The sequence below is a fragment of the Marmota marmota genome, unplaced genomic scaffold, assembly GCF_001458135.2.
Source record: "Marmota marmota marmota unplaced genomic scaffold, marMar, whole genome shotgun sequence".
Classification (NCBI taxonomy): domain Eukaryota; kingdom Metazoa; phylum Chordata; class Mammalia; order Rodentia; family Sciuridae; genus Marmota; species Marmota marmota.
The window spans coordinates 14,157,764-14,173,986 of NW_026000082.1; the positions used below are offsets into that span (position 1 = coordinate 14,157,764).

The window sequence follows — 16,223 nt, forward strand, 5'->3', positions numbered from 1 at the left end:
CCTGGCAGAGCCTCATTTTGGCCTGGGTGGGGCAGGGAGAGGAGGTGTCTCAAAAAAAAAAAAAAAACAAAAAACAAAAAAAACAAACCAGGGCCTTGTTTTGTAAAGCTACAGAGCAGTGTTTAAATATCTCTTGAAAAGCAGAGGTAGCTTGGATAGAAGGAAAGAAAGCATTTGTCAAATGTGGCTAAAACTTCCAGCTTGATTCCTTATCAGGAATGTGGTCCAATGCAGGTCTCTTGACTTCCCCAGAACTCACCCTCCAGACTTGTAAAGTGGGGGTATACCATTTTGCAGGATTGTTCTAAGGCTTGAATGAGATTACAAGTATAAAACTTCCAGCACAGCTACTGTGTGTGAGAAAATACCAGATTGGTTAGATCAAGTGATGAGTCTCTCTGGTTGCTTTTTGGTCATTTAATCCTAAAGTCTCTATGCTCTCTGTTTTTAGGTCTCCAGACCAGTGAAGATGCCAAATTTTATGCCCTTTCAACAAGGTTTAAACCGTTCAGCAATGAGAATGAGACCTTGGTGGTTCAGTTTTCAGTAAAACACGAGCAAGGCATTGATTGCGGTGGCGGGTATGTGAAACTATTTCCTGCCACCCTGAACCAAGAGGATATGCATTCAGAATCTGAGTATTACATCATGTTTGGTAAGCTCTCTGAAAGCAGTTGCTGTCAGTCCTACAAGGTACTAAGTGAGATAAGAACTACTGTGGTTGTTGAAAAGATTTACGTTGACCTGGAACAAAATTTGTAATGTGATAGCTTCACACCACCTGTGCAGTAGGACTCTTCAACAGGACATGAAAAAAGCAACTCTAAACCTAAATGTTAATATAAATAGACCAAAGAGGTGGGGAGGTGCCTGGTATTGCAAATTTATAGCACAGGGGAAAGAGAAGGGAACTGGAACTGTATCTTAGTGGTTGAGGTGCTTGCCCAGCATGTTCAATGTCCTGGGTTTGATTCCCAATACTCCTGGGTTGGGGGTGAGGAGAGAAGGTTGTCATAAACAATGTACACAGTCTCAAAAGCTATTACTACAATGAAACACTGTGCTCTGCATCCTCCCCTTTTCCTACTTAGTTTTTTGTCATTTGATCTCTTATTCAGAGCTCATTCTGTGATCTTATAGCACCTCATTAATATCTTTTAAAAATATGTCCTTCATTCTTATAGCATCACTGGTTGTCAAAATTATGTGTCTTTGCTCATTTTTCTTTCTTCAGAATTTACCCTTCTCACAAGAAATGTATGTGTACACAGTGGTAGTAGTAGGAAAATTGGAAATAATAAAAATGTGATTTTTTTCCCTTTTATGTGTACATTATTTATCTGATCCTCAAACAACCCTACAAGATTGGGTTTTCTTTCAGGCAAGGAATTTGCCCAAAGTGAGTAAGTGGGAAACCAGAACTTGAACCCAGTCCATTTGCCTCTAAAGCCTGTGTTTTTTCTACTTCATCCATCCACCTTCAGGTAATTGAATAATTTTTTAACCGATGGAATGAACCCTCAGATATACACCTGTAATCCCAGCTTCTTGGGAGGATGAGGCTGGAGAACAGCTAGTTCAAGGCCAGCCTCAGCAATTTAGTGAGGCCCTAAGCAATTTAGTGAGACCCTGTCTTAAATCAAACATAGAAAAGGGTTGGGGATGTAGCTTAGTGATAAAGTGCCCCTGAGTTCAATCTCTGTAAGGGATTTGCAGGGAGGAAGAATGAAGGACATATTTTTTAAAAGATATTAATGAGGTGCTATAAGATCACAGAATGAGATCCTGGCATGATTCAATTCAACTGGAGGACTTTGGGAGGAGATGTTAATTGTTCTTTGAAGATTGAGTTAGATTTTAATAAGGAGGGAAGGAAGTAGAGGGTATGTAATGAGGGCGGGGGAAGCATGTGTGCAAAACTTGAGTCATAAAATTCAGATGGAAGTAGAGAAATGGTGAGAACATCAATGTAGCTAGAGCACATTGTAGGGGTGTTAGTGTGTATTGGATAGTCAGAGAACACTAACTCAGAAGGTGAACTTGAAAATTAGGTTAAAGTCTATTCCTGAACCTTTGGCATATAAAGTTCTCTGGGCTCAGAGTTACTGATCAATAAATATTTCCCCTGAGAGTTTTCACAAGGTAGAAAGGCCCTAAGGCTCTGCAACTAGGTAGGCAGTGATTTCAATCCCAGCAAGGCTTCTTATTAGCTGTTTGACCTTGGGCAAGCTGCTTAACTTTTCGGAGACACAATTTTCCCAGCTAAAAGTGGAGATAGTAATACCTACTTGTGAGAATTAAATGACATGGTATAAAATGCCTGACACGGGAGGGGATTCCGGTTGGTTTGGTCAACAGGATCCCTGGCAGGACATCAGAGAGACAGAAAAGAGCTGTATCCCTCAACTAAGAGTACCCTTTTCTCCTGGCTGCTTCTCCACAGGACTATTTTTCCAAGCTCTGGTAACTCCTCCTCCTTACCCCTTCAGGCCCTGGGTGGGACTAACCCCACTTCCTAGCCCTGAGATAGCACTATAGCTTTCCCAATGTCCTGACCCTGCCTTTATAAAGATTCCTTTCATTAAATCTTTCTCAAATATTCCTGCAGTAGAGTATGTCATGTATTTCTTGCTGATCATACTGATTAACACACAGGCTGTGTCTGTCTTGGATCTTGGCCTTGGACTGGGCAAACTGCCTGAAATTGATGTGAAATCATGCTTTGGGGTTTAATTTCCAGGACCTGACATCTGTGGCTTTGGCAACAACAAAGTACAGGTCATCCTTCATTACCAAGGGAAATACCATGAGAATAACAAGACCATCAAGTGCAGGGTGAGTGTATAGGGCTGGTCCTCAGCCTGGGGGGAAGGATAGCATTTTATATATGTTATCTCATTAATCCTTATAAACTAAACACTATCATCTACATTATACAGATTATAAAGTAGAGCTAAGGAAGTGCTATAAATTCACAAAAGATCAGCTGATCCAGAAGCCTGTGAAAGTCATATCAAGTTCTCAATGCATGGCATGGCCCAGTCCCTAATGCTAGATACTGGGGAGAATGGGGAGGTAAGGAATGCTGGGCTTTAAGATGGGGGGTCAGTTTATTATAGTAACATCAGGGTAGAGACACTAAGTTTAGCTAAAAGAAAGTAGGTGGATTTCATGAGTAATTTGACAAACACTCACCAAATGCTAACTCTGTGCTGGGACTTGGGGGTGGACGATGTGCTAGAATGACCTCTGACCTGATAAAACTTACAATTAAGTGAAGATAAGAGTCAAGAAGAGGAAAGTTGGGGCTGGGAATATAGCTCAGTTGATAGGTGCTTGCTTTGCATGCACAAGACCCTTCATTCAATCCCCAGCACAAAAAAAAAAAAAAAATGAAAATGACCACCTAGTATAATTGGGGTCTGGGTATACAGGGGAGGACCCCCACTCAAACTGGAGGCTTAGACAATGCTTATTCTTTTTTTTAATATATATTTTTTTAGTTGTAGTTGGACACAATACCTTTATTTTAATTATTTTTATGTGGTGCTGAGGATAGAACCCAGTGCCTCGTACATGCTAGGCAAGCGCTCTACTACTGAGCCACAACCCCAGTCCAGCAATCCTTCCTAAAAGAACTTTTTTCCTGGGCTAAGTTTTCAAAGATGAGCATAACTTGAAGGGATATGATAATTTTACAGAGAACTGAATTCCTAAAGGAGAAAATTGCTTGAGAAAAGTCAAGGAAACTTGAGGAAGAGTGGTACTGCCAGAGATTTGGCACAGCCAGGGCACAGAAAAGATAGGAACTGAGTCTAAAGAAGCCATCGGGCCTGGGTTATTGGTTCAAACCCAGAGCCTTCCTGAGGAGGATGGTGTGGGGGCTATGTGTGCAGGAGCTCCCTGATGTCCTCCTCTGGAGCAGGAAAGCAACTGATGGATCATATATGACTCCAGCTGTTGAGAAGCTCATAGTCTAGTGGGCTAGACAGAAAAAGTCAAGATAAGAGAATGATCAGAGCTGTTGTGAAGGGGAGGCTGGAAGGTAAGGGAGACTGGAGGAGTGTGTACTAGGACAACAGACCCAGGATCCCTAGAGGGTTAACCAGAGAAAGGGGAGGAAGATGTGATAAAGTATATTTGTGAAAATGTGGGACGTGGCATTCAGGTGGATCTCGTGTATTTAATGCTTGAGATCCAGGAAGTTCAATATAGAGCTGAGATATTTCCCCATTTCCTTTATAGATCAATAAAGACACTCACCTGTATACTCTGATCATTCGTCCTAATGCTACTTATGAAGTCAAAATTGACAACCAGCAAGTGGCAACTGGGGAACTGGAGGATGATTGGCAGTTCTTGCCTCCCAGGAAAATAAAAGACCCCTATGCCCGGAAACCAAGGAAATGGGATGAACGCCTGCAAATAGAAGATCCTGAAGATAAGAAACCTGAGGTCAGAGGATATTTGTCTGGGAAGTGGGTGGGATCCCAGCAGTGAGGTAAGAGGAGGAGGCTGGGAATGATAGAGCAGAGACTGGGCCCATCAAGATCAGTATTCAAAGCAGTATGGAGGGAAGAGAACACACATTTGTTGAGGATCCTTCTGACAACCTCTGTGAGCAGTGTTGTATGCATAAGGAAACACATTAGAAAACGAAGTGACTTGCCCAAGCACACACACATTAGAAGGAAGATTTGCACCTCTATTTCTTTGACTCCAAAGTTATTGATATGGGCAATATAAGGTACATACTCATTGATTCATTATCATTCTGGAAAGCTGTACTGGAGGTATCTTTGACAAGGACAACCCTTATTCTCCAAGAACTCAGAGTCTAATAGGGGAGGCAGATAAGAAAACAAAGATCATACCCTGTGATCAGTGCTGAGACGCAGGGAGGTCAAAGCCTGTGAGAGCCCAAGCCCAGTTTGGGGTGGAGTATATAGGTTGTGGTCTGAGAAAGAAGATAATGTTTAAGTGATTAGATTAACCCAAGGGATAGAAAAATAGACTCTGGGGCCAGACAAACATGAGCATCAATGTGAGTTCCACCACTTATTAACTATGAGAACTCAACCTACTAACAAACCCTGGGCAAAGAACATACTGTTGTGAAAGTCAGTTTCATAAACAGGGATTAGTATGATGCCCATGCATGAAAGTTGTTGTGAAGATTAAATGAGCTAATATAAAATACAGAACATAATGTCTGGTACATGGTAAATCCTTAATATATGGCATTTATATCCTTTATAACATACTGAATTTCAAACAATAAATTCACTAGAGTAAGGGAAGTAAAAATGGGTTAGAAGAAAGACATTCCAGACCTAGGGAATAGGTGAAGCAAAGGTGCAATGGTTAGGTGGAAAATAATATGATTGTGAAAAGAACTGAAGCAGCAGTTCAGTATTTTGGGAGGATAAAGTTCAAGGTGGTACATGATAGGAGGACAGCCTAGAAGTCTTCCAGAGCCAGCCCATGGAGGGCCCCATCTGCCATGTTGCTACTCCACAGGTCAGAGCAGGGTCAGTTTCTTGTGAGGAGATGCTTGGGGTAGGTGAGGGCAGCAGGGAACCCAACAGCTGGGTTTGGTCCTTGGATATATAACGTGTCCCAAAAAACTCCTTTGTTAATGCAGAAATATTTAGAGGCAAAATGAATGGATTGAGAACTGTACTCTAATCAGTCCATCCTAGTTTGAATGGGTCACTGGGGAATGTGACCTGAAAGAGTTCATCTTCCTTGCAGCTGCTTTCTCTCTCTTCTTCCTGACCTCTATGAGGTGAGCCCTGTTTCTCTACCACACCCTTCTGCCATGATATTCTGCCTCACCTTGATCCCAGAGTAACAGACTTGGCTGATCATGGAGTAAATAACTGAAACCATGAGCCAAAATAAACTTTTCCTTCTCTCAGTTGTTCTTGTGGGGTCTTTTGGTCACAGTGGCAAAAAGCTGACTAACAGTTCTTAAAGAGAAGCCTGCAGTGTAACCTTATGTAAAGAGATTCAGCAAAAGACTCCAATTACAGGGGGAGGGAGATTTAGGCAGAGATTAAGACAGATAATCAGGCAGAGTGTCTGGGCCTTCAGCACCGTGGGAAAATTAGGTCTAAACTCCTACCAAGCCTGGTGGGCAGGCTCAGGGCAGCAAGATTAACCATAGATCCGCCCTCCTGGTGCTGTCAGAGTTGGCTCAAGTCCTGGGTGAAAGCAGAGAGGCTGCAGGCCTCTGTTCCCCCTGCAAAATGAACCAGAAGAAGATGGAAACTGATTAGCTGGTTGGGGCTCAGCTTCCTGAAACAGAGAGTTAGCATCCTATCCTGGGAGCTATCCTCTTGAGAGAACCCTGCCTAGAAAATCTGTCTCAAAAATTGCAACACCTTTCAATACCATCACACTGGCAATTAAATGCTGGTGGGACAAACCACATCCAAACCATAATAAGCACATGTTTGGGGAAAGGGTGAGGTCAGAGACAAGGGAAATTCCTATCTGATTTGAGCTTCAAGTACTCAAGGTCAGAGTGATAGAGAACCCAGAGGTGGGGCAGGAGTTGCTGCTTAAAGGCTTTTTCTCTCCTGCATAGGAGTTTATTTACAAAGTCCTGAGCTGGCCCTTTATGTAGGTGATCAGAAGGATGGTTGGGGTAGGGAACCAGTTCCTCCTGACTAAACTTGGGGCCCCAGTTTCATTCCAGACCACATATCTATCTGCATGAAGAAACATTTCATTTTAGGACTGGGAGGACTTTGAGTACATCCCAGACCCAGAGGCCAAAAAGCCAGATGACTGGAATGAGGCGATGGATGGGGAGTGGGAAGGGCCCCTGATACCAAACCTCAAATATAAGGTGAGGTGGAGGTAGGGAGGGGGGTGTGTCTTTCCAATGGGTATGAGAAATAAGATAGAAGCAATGTATATTCTAATTTACAAAACAAATTCTGAGATCCTGTGGTCATTTTCCCTCCCTTCTACTCCCTTACCCCAAATAACGCTGTCCTCATGCCAACCCTTCTCTCAGGGCTGTGCCCAACTGGGAGAGGATAGGCTGGTAAAGACAATGCTCAAGCTCCTGAGCAAGGAGCTTGTCCAGTGCAGTGGAAAGCAGCCAAAAGAACATGGTCCAAACAGGAAATGGGTCTGGGGTCAGTATCTGGAAGTCTCAGAAGTGGGCCCGAAGGGGAAAGGGTAAAACATGCATGAACTCAAGCTGTTAGGGGACAGGAGAACTTCTTTTTAAGGGTTAATTCCTGACCTCCTGTCAAAAGCAAGAGCTAAAGAAGTCAGCTGACAAGTGGACCAACAATAAAACTGACTGAGGCAAGCATTTTATTTGGCCACAGTTTCCTGTGCCACCCACCAGGACGAGATTGGCCCGAGTGCCAAGATACTTAGATGATGTTCTCTGAGAAGCCACAGTTTCTTAACTTCATGAATAAGCTCATGCAGAGAGGGGACAGGCTCAGAATGAGTCTCTGCCCCATCCTTTAGCACCCTCTGAGTAGAAAAGGCAACTTGAAAGAGTCTTGTGCATTAATTCAAAGAAAGGGAAAGAAGCTCCAGGAATCCTGCTCTGAATTCTTATGTCTAATACACAACAACTCTAATGAATTGATTGGCCTTTTTGATTACATGAGATCAGAAGAATGGAAAAATGTTAATCCTGTGTTCTGCTTTGGTTCTTTGCTCAGGGACAGTGGAAACCTCGGATCATTGACAATCCCAATTACCAGGGAGAGTGGATTCATCCAGAAATAGACAACCCTAAATATAAGCCTGACCCCACCATTTGTCATTATTATAACATCAGTGTTCTTGGCCTGGACCTTTGGCAGGTAAAGCTTTCTGGACTCTGATCAACAGTTCTAGTTTTCACACTGTGGAAAGATCCCCAGGTTGGAAATCACAAACTTGAATAAGCCTTTATCTTTCCAAACCTCAAACTTCTCATCCTTAAAATGGGTAATTATATTCATCCTAGTAATTTTAGCTCTTACAAAAGCTAAAATTGACTGAGTTCCTACCATGTACCAAGCGTGGCATTAAGGGATATGCCATTTAATTTTCATTATACATCTTCTATTTCTAAATGTGAAAAGGAGACTCAGAAAAGTTAAATTGCCAGATAATATACAACTGGGAAAGTGAGCAGAAAACTAGGATCTGGGCTGGGCATGGTGGGGCATGCCTGTAATCCCAGCGATTTGGGAGAATGAGGCAGGAAGATTGCAAGTTCAAAGCCAGCCTCAGCAACTTAGTGAGGCTCTAAGAAACTCAGTGAGACCCTATCTCTAAATAAAATACAAAAAAGGCTTTGGGATGTGACTCAGTGATTAAGCACCCCTGAGTTCAATCCCCAGTACCCGCACCCCACACCCCCCAAAAAAAGAAAGAAAAGAAAAGAAAAAGAAAGCTGGGATCTGAGTGCAGGACTTTCTGGCACCAGGTCCAGGTTTTTTTGTTTTGTTTTGTTTTTTTGGACTTAGGGTTGAACCCAGGGGTGCTTAACCACTAGACCACATCTCAAGCCCTTTTATATTTTATTTGGAGACAGGATCTCTCTAAGTTGCTGAGGCTGGCCTTGAACTTGTGATCCTCCAGCTTCAGCCTTCCCAGTCTCTGGGATTACAGATGTGTACCACCACACCTAGCTAGATGCAGGGTTCTGATACTTTACACCACTTCTGCTGGTCCTATATGATTCCTGAAGGGTAGTTCTATAGATAAACAGAAACCAGAGATGTGGCAAAAGTCTGAAATATTAAAATCCCTGGACAGATGTTGGAAGTGATAGTCCCAGCCCTGATGACAGGCCCTGCCTTGCTTCTCTCTCTGCCAGTCATCTCTCCTTGGCCCTATCTGTAAGGATCAGATTCTCATGACTTTGAAGAGTCATTTTCCTTTCCATCTTTTTTTTCCCTGAGACTTGTGTTGGCCCATAATCCCTCCCAGGAAGTCTCTAGAAATGTCAATCTGCATAGTCCTGGAAGATTTTGCCTGGAGAGGAAGTAACTTGGTTTTGTAAACATTGGCCTGGGATCAATGCTTTAGCTATATTTTCTCCCTTAATTCCCACACCTCTGTAAGGTATTTTATTATTACCTCTTTTACAATGGAGAGAATTGAGGCTCAGAAATGTCAAGTGAGGTACCCAAGAGCACACAGCTCGTGCATGGGAGAGACAGGATAATTCAAATACATGTCTGTCAGTCTCTAAAGTTCTTTCTGTAATGACTACACCCACAATACAACAGAACCTATGGAAACCACAGCCACTTATCCTTGGGTGTATCTTGGCAGGTCCCTGGTCCTAGAAATCTCTGTTTTATTTCTATAGTTCACAGCCACCAAAGGTCTCTGGATTAGACACGTCATATTTCAAGTGTCTCTTAATTTCTTTATTCACTTCCCACTTTATTTCCACTTTTGTGTTTTCTGGTTCAAGGACACCAACATAGAAGTGCAAGGAGGTCACATATGTAAATTACCAGGTGCAGGGAAGGGATTCAGGTGAGCAGTGGCGGAGAAAAATAGCACAGCTTTCCTTCCTGGTTTATCTGATAAATGTGGATATAATTTACACAAATTTGCATTGTTATCTTTCTTTTTTTAATTGTCCCTTTTTAATACATTATAGGAACTTTCTACATCTTGGAAACACATGTGATCATATTACTATGCCTAGTCTGATTATTGTCTTAAAATGCCCCCCTCTTTTTTTCCCCCAATGAAATCCTTAAGGTACACATTTTAAACTTTAGTCATCTACAAAATTAAAAATTATTTGACACTAATTGCTCTGGGTTCTCTCAGCCTCTCTAAGCAGGCAAACCTTTCTATTTTAAGAATTTAAACCATGCCAGAGAAATGCTTCTCAAATCTTAGCATGCATAGAAGTCACTGGGGAACCTTATTACAATACAGATGCTGGGACTGGGGTGAGACTCTATTTCTAAACCCCCAGCATTACCTCTTTATGGTGTGTGTGTGTGTGTGTGTGTGTGTGTGTGTGTGTGTGAAAGAGAGAGAGAGAGGGAGAGAGAGAGAGAGAGAGAAAGAGAGAGAGAATTCTGCATGATGCTAACATCGCCCTTGAAGGCATTTTTTTCCCCTCTAACATCTAGTTAGGTCTGGAATCGAGCTGTCTACTCTACCATCCCCACTCAGCTAACCTGGAGCATACAGTTTATCACAGTCTCTGCACCTTATTGGAAAAGCCAAGGGACTCTACACATGAAAATGATGGATATTCCTTTACCTGCCCCTCCCCAACCATCTTAACCCCCCTTTCCAGCCTTTGGATATTCTGCCGGTTCAGTTGCCCTCTCTGTCCTTTCTTCATCCCCATTTAGTAAGTCGGTTGACTTTTCTGCCTTGCCCTGACCCCTCCTGTTCCCTGTTCTGAGGCCTTCAAACATAATCCCTTTATTTTTTTTCCTTTTAGATATAAGTAATTGCATTCTTTGGTCAAGGCAGAGGCTAGGCGGGGGTGGCAGAGCAAAGAAAATACTTTTCCTTTGGGACTCCTCATGATCTATTCAGTAACGTAAACTTCAACGAGTATAGCCCAGCCATAATGCAAAGCACATTGATATCCTTTAGGTCAGGTGGTCTGTGTCAAAGACCTGTGAAGCCAGGAGGGTAGGACTTGCTATCTCCATTCTTTTTTTTTTTCAATTTGTGTGTGTGTGTGTGTGTGTGTGTTGCTGGTGACCCAGACTAGGAAGCTAGGCAAGTGCTCTGCCTCTGAGCAACATCCTCACATGCACAAGGCCTTGGGTTCAATCCCCAGCACCACCAAGAAAAAAAAACCAACTCTTTTTTATGTGTTCTTTTCTCCTGTGTGAAGAAACCAGAGAGGGTATATTTTTTTGCCATTTTGCCATTTTGCAGATGAAAACATAAGCATAGAGAGGAGGTAAATAGACTAAGGTCATCCCACTGGTAAGTTTTTGAAAGCAGGACTGGTACTCTCATAATCTATGAATTTGACATAAGAGAGCAAGGGATCACTGAAGAGACCAAGGGAGATTAGTAATATTGGAAACAGGAAAAATGGAAAAGCCAACAATTGATCACCTTCTTTCCTTCCTTCCTTTCTCTCTCCTCCTTCTCCTTCTCCTTGTTTTTTGCTGGTGCTTGGAATTGAAGCCAGGGGCACACTGCCACTAAGCTACATCCAACCCCTTTCTATTTTTTTATTTTGAAACAAGGTCTCCTAAGTTGCCCAGGCTATTCTAGAACTTGCAATCCTCCTCTCTCTGCCTCCTGAGTTACTGGGATTACAGGCTTGCCCCTCCACACCAGGCAAACGGGCAGTTTTCTAAGCAAGATTGCTGACAACTCAAAAGAAAAGAAAAAATCCCCAAAGTCAGAAAATATCTTACAGTTGCACAAGGAATTTTTTAAAATATTTATTTTTTAGTTACAGGTGGACGCAATATCTTTATTTTATTTTTATGTGGTGCTGAGGATCGAACCCAGTGCCTCATGCATGGTAGGCGAGCGCTCTACCTCTGGGCCACAACCTCAGTCCCTGCACAAGGAATTTTGTAGACAAATTTTTTTCAAATGAGTCAGAGCAAAATAACAATCTCTATCTATTTTGTTGGTTGGTGGGGTGAGATGAGCCAAATAAAAGTCTTTCTCATGAAAAACAAAAACAAACAAAATACGAAAAAACAACAACAAAACCCTTTTTGGTCACAAAAGTGTATGGCAAGGCGGAAGTTTTCAAAGTTTTGGGGAGCGACATAGTGTAACTCACCTGAGGCTTTTTCTTGGTCACACAACTTCTCCCATGAAATTGACTTGAAGATTTAACATGGTGCTAAAGTAAAATATCACTGATTGGCCCTCCTTTTGTTTGTTTTGAAATATATCCAGATACCAAAAAAAGTATAATCACTATTATCATTTACTGAGCATCTATTATCTGCTGGACACTGTGCTTTGCACGTATTAGCTCTAATTCTCATGACACTATCACAGGGAGTTATTATTTCCCTTACTTCTCTTATCAGAGGAGTTGAGTAACTTGCCCAAGATCATACAACTACTATGTGGTTGAACTGGTCTGTTTGATTCCAGGTCTTATACTCCTTCTATTCTATTCCTTTGTTATGAAGTAAATAAACAAACACTGAAAATATTACATGCCATGAATTTAATTAATTTTTCTTTCAATGGTGAATACTGAAACTGTTATTTAAGAAAATAGAGAAATATGGTATAGGATCTAAATTTTAGAGAATTTAAATTCTGCTTATATTTCTTATGAAAACTTTTCTTTCCCCCATGTTCTTTCAGTTTTTCTGATTATTCTAAGGAGAGGACCTTAAATATAGTATCTATATGTAGGCATCATCAGAAGGAGGAGTTGTCAATCTGAGATGGGGCATGAGCCACTGGGCACAAACTAGAGGTTAGCAGAATTATGGAAGTTTCTTTACAGATCTCTTAAATAGTGGGTAGAGGCTTGAAGGAACACCAAGCCTTGGATATCAGTAGATTAACTTCTTTCTACAGCAGATCATCTGGGGCAGTAAAGCATGCTGGATGATTTGAATTTTTAATAACCTTTGCATTCCCACGCTAACCTCCATCAATATTATTATTATTTAATTTTTTTATTTTTGATACTGGGGATTAAACCCAGGGACACTTAACACTTAACAACTGAGCCACGTCCCCAGCCCCCCCATATATATATATATATATATATATATATATATGTTTTATATAGAGACAGGGTCTCACTGAGCTGCCTAGGGCCCCTCTCAGTTGCCAAGGCTGGCTTTGAACTCAAAATACTCCTGCCTCAGCCTTCTGAGCTGCTGGGATTACAGGCATGTGCCATGGTGCCCAGCTCCCAAACTCCATTTTTAATTAAAATTTCTGTGCCTAAGGCTTGGGAATCTGCATTTAGCAAGGGCCTCCTAGTGAACTGTATTTGTGTATGTGTGTGCTGAGAATGAATCCCTGGCCCTAAATAGGTAAGCATGTGCTCTACCACTTAACTACATCCCTATCCTCCAGGTGATTTTTCTTTTTTTTAATTTATTTTTTGGAACTGGGAATTGAATCAAGGGAGCTTCACCACTGAGCTACATCCCCAGTCCTTTTTATATTTTATTTTTGAGACAGGATCTTGCTAAATTGGCTTAGGATCTTGCTAAGTTGCTGAAACTGGCTTTGAACTTGTGGTCCTCCTGCCTCAGCCTCCTAAATTGCTGGGATTACAGGCATGTACCACTGTGCCTGTCTCCAGGTGATTTTTTTCAGACCCTTTAATATTTAAGTACCCAGTTTTAATAATCCTATTATTTTATTTTAACAGGTAAAATCAGGCAGTATATTTGACAATTTCCTTCTTACAAATGATGAAGAGTTTGCTGAAGAGGTTGGAAATAAGACCTGGGGAATAAGAAAGGTAAGATGTTCCCCCACCCTGTATTCCAAATGTCTGTGTCCTCAGTTGTGCACTGTTATTTGCATTAATTTTTTTTAGTTATAGATGGACACAATACCTTAATTTAATTTATTTATTTGTTTGTGGTGCTGAGGATCCAACTCTGTGTCTCACATGGGCAAGGCAAGCGCTCCACCACTGAGCTACAACTCCAGCCCCTATTATTTGCATTTTAAAAAATCAGTCTCACATCATGACCCACAGCTGGTCACATGGCCTTGAGAAGTGAGACAAAGAACTCACATTCATTGGACATCTACAACTCTGTACTCATGACTCTGTGAGTACTTTGCAATATTCACCTCAGCCCTTAAGATGACCTAAAAAGATATTATTACTTCCATTTTTCAGATGTAGAAACTTAGATTCAGAGTATAAACTGTCCAAGGTCGACCACATGCATTCTTTAACTTGATGAGTTCAAGTTTGAACCCAGAACTCATATACCTTTTGTGCATCATGCTGAGTACTCAGTGTGGTGCTCTAGGAGGGAGCCACTGAGCTCATTTTGGATGGATGGCTTGCAGAAAGTGCTGTTTACTAGCTTCTCTGCCCTCCCAGAACTATTGTATGGGTGGAGTAATACTTGAGACAATGGCCTTATGATAGTGACACCAGGCATCCAGATGTCCTGGCTCTGCAGGAAGGCCCATTCAAGCAGGGTGTAGCCAGTGCTTGACTATCCAACAGGAAACATCCTTAAAGTTCTTGCAAAGCATAGACACCAAAAAAAAAAAAAAAAAAAAGGTACTTGATACTTCCAAAAAAGCTTTAAAGTAATAATTATGGGGAAAAGTTATTAGACTTTTTTATACCTTTTAGTATGGTTTTGTCTTGTTTTTTTGGGGGTTATCATCAAATATTATTTGAGTCACTATTACATATTGGTTAGGAGTATGAGTTTTCGTTAGAATCAAGGCATGCATCATACTTAGGGCTGGACTACTGCTTTCCCTTGGAAAGAAAAAAATTGGGTTTGTATTGTTCCTTGACATCTACCAAATGTAACAATTTTGCAAGTTAAAAAAAAAGAGTATGAGTTTTGGGGCTGGGGTTCTGGCTCAGTGGTAGAGTGCTTGCCTAGCATGTGTGAAGCACTGGGTTCGATCCTCAGCACCACATAAAAATAAATAAACAAAATTAAAGGCATTGTGTTCATCTGTAACTAAAAAAAATTTTTTTTAAAGAGTATGAGTTTTGGAACTAGACTGCTTAGATTCAAATTCAGGCTCCATTCTTCACTGGCTGTATAAACTTGAGCAAGTTATTTAACCTCTTTATTATTTGGAAATAATGATAGCAACTATCTCATAAGTTACTGGCATACAATATGTGCTTAATAATAACTATTATTATTGAACCGTTTGTTCACTTGACAAATATTTGCCTGTTCAAAGCTAGGTATGTAGCCAAGAAATAAAGAATTTTTTGCCTCCATGGGGCTTACATTCAATTTGGGGAGAGCAATAAGAAATGTATAAAGAAGTCCAAACTTCAGATCCTATGTTTAGAAAGTAGGACAAGTAACACTTACCTCATGCATTGCAGTGAGGAATATAAATGATGTGTGTAGATTGTTTAGCTCTGTGTTCAGCAGCAACAGTAGGCATTCAATAAATATTTGGTAATTCTGAATCAATTTTTATTTACAAATCACACACACACACATTTTCATCCCACACATTTGAAATTTTGTGTGCAAATAAATACCATCCCAAAAAGTTTTTAGGCTATGGGAAGATGCCAGATATTCTAAAGTGGGTTAACTTTGTTTATTCCTTCTGTAAATTACTTTGAAATTTCACATTTTAAACAGGACATAGAAAAGCAATGGAGAGAACTGTATGAAGAAATGGAAAAAAGAAAACAGGAAGAAGAGGCCAAGAAGAGAAAGGAAGAGGAAGAAGAACGGGACGATGACATCTGGGGACTTGAAAAAGAGGAAAATGAAGAGGATCCCGAAGAGGAACCAGGAAATTCTGACAGGCAGGTGCAGGAAGATAATGAAGAAAGAGGTTTGCTGGGTGAAAATGAAGAAGTCCGTGTTGACCAGAAGGATGAACTGTAATTGGGGAAAAAATGATGATGCTCTGAAGCAGATGATGGTACTTAGAAGGAGAAATGTTTAATGCACCAATTTTTTAAAATGTGTGGAAAGAAAAGGAAAAATGAAAAAGGAGACTGTTGGAAGAAACTTTGGGTTTTTATTTTCACCCACCTCCTCTGCTCTGCAAGATCTTCAGAAAGTCTCATCACCTCTTGGGATCATTTCCTTATTAGTGGAAAGGAGAGATCATTTCTATTTCATGAGGTTGTTGTAGGGATTAAAATGAGCTAATATGTGTAAAGTGCCTGAATATAAATATATAGTCAAAAGCAGTAACTATGTTAGAAGTCAGCCTGGGCAACTTAATGAGACCAGGTCTCTAAATAAAATTTTAAAAAGGGCAAGGATGTAGCTCAGTGGTAGAGCAGTGGCCTAGCATGTGTGAGGCCCTGGGTTTGATCTCTAGTATTGCAGAACAAATAAGTTAATTAATTAATTAAGTTGTAGCTATGAAAATTAGCATTATCATGGTGTTTAAAATTGTTGACACAGGTTAATCTGTGTCAACCTGATCTTCATTTTCAATTTGTCCCAGTATACCTAAGGATTTTATTTCATTTAAATATTTCTATTGCTTAGTCTTTGTTGAGTAGCGCTGATGCTTGTACTTGTGCCCATTGATGTTTTCATCTTGCAAAT

General features: G+C 40.9%; 1 protein-coding gene across 1 annotated transcript in view; it reads left to right on the forward strand.

The window, feature by feature from the left end:
* The window catches only part of LOC107141452 (calreticulin-like), a 33,484-nt gene extending 17,659 nt beyond the window's left edge, over nucleotides 1–15,825 (forward strand). The window contains exons 4-10 of the mRNA XM_015484696.2: nucleotides 452–655; nucleotides 2,741–2,835; nucleotides 4,246–4,455; nucleotides 6,743–6,856; nucleotides 7,698–7,841; nucleotides 13,346–13,438; nucleotides 15,294–15,825. Coding sequence (XP_015340182.1) covers nucleotides 452–655; nucleotides 2,741–2,835; nucleotides 4,246–4,455; nucleotides 6,743–6,856; nucleotides 7,698–7,841; nucleotides 13,346–13,438; nucleotides 15,294–15,545 — 1,112 coding nt within the window. The 3' untranslated portion in view covers nucleotides 15,546–15,825. The remainder of the gene's footprint in view (nucleotides 1–451; nucleotides 656–2,740; nucleotides 2,836–4,245; nucleotides 4,456–6,742; nucleotides 6,857–7,697; nucleotides 7,842–13,345; nucleotides 13,439–15,293) is intronic.
* Nucleotides 15,826–16,223: the final 398 nt, after the last annotated feature.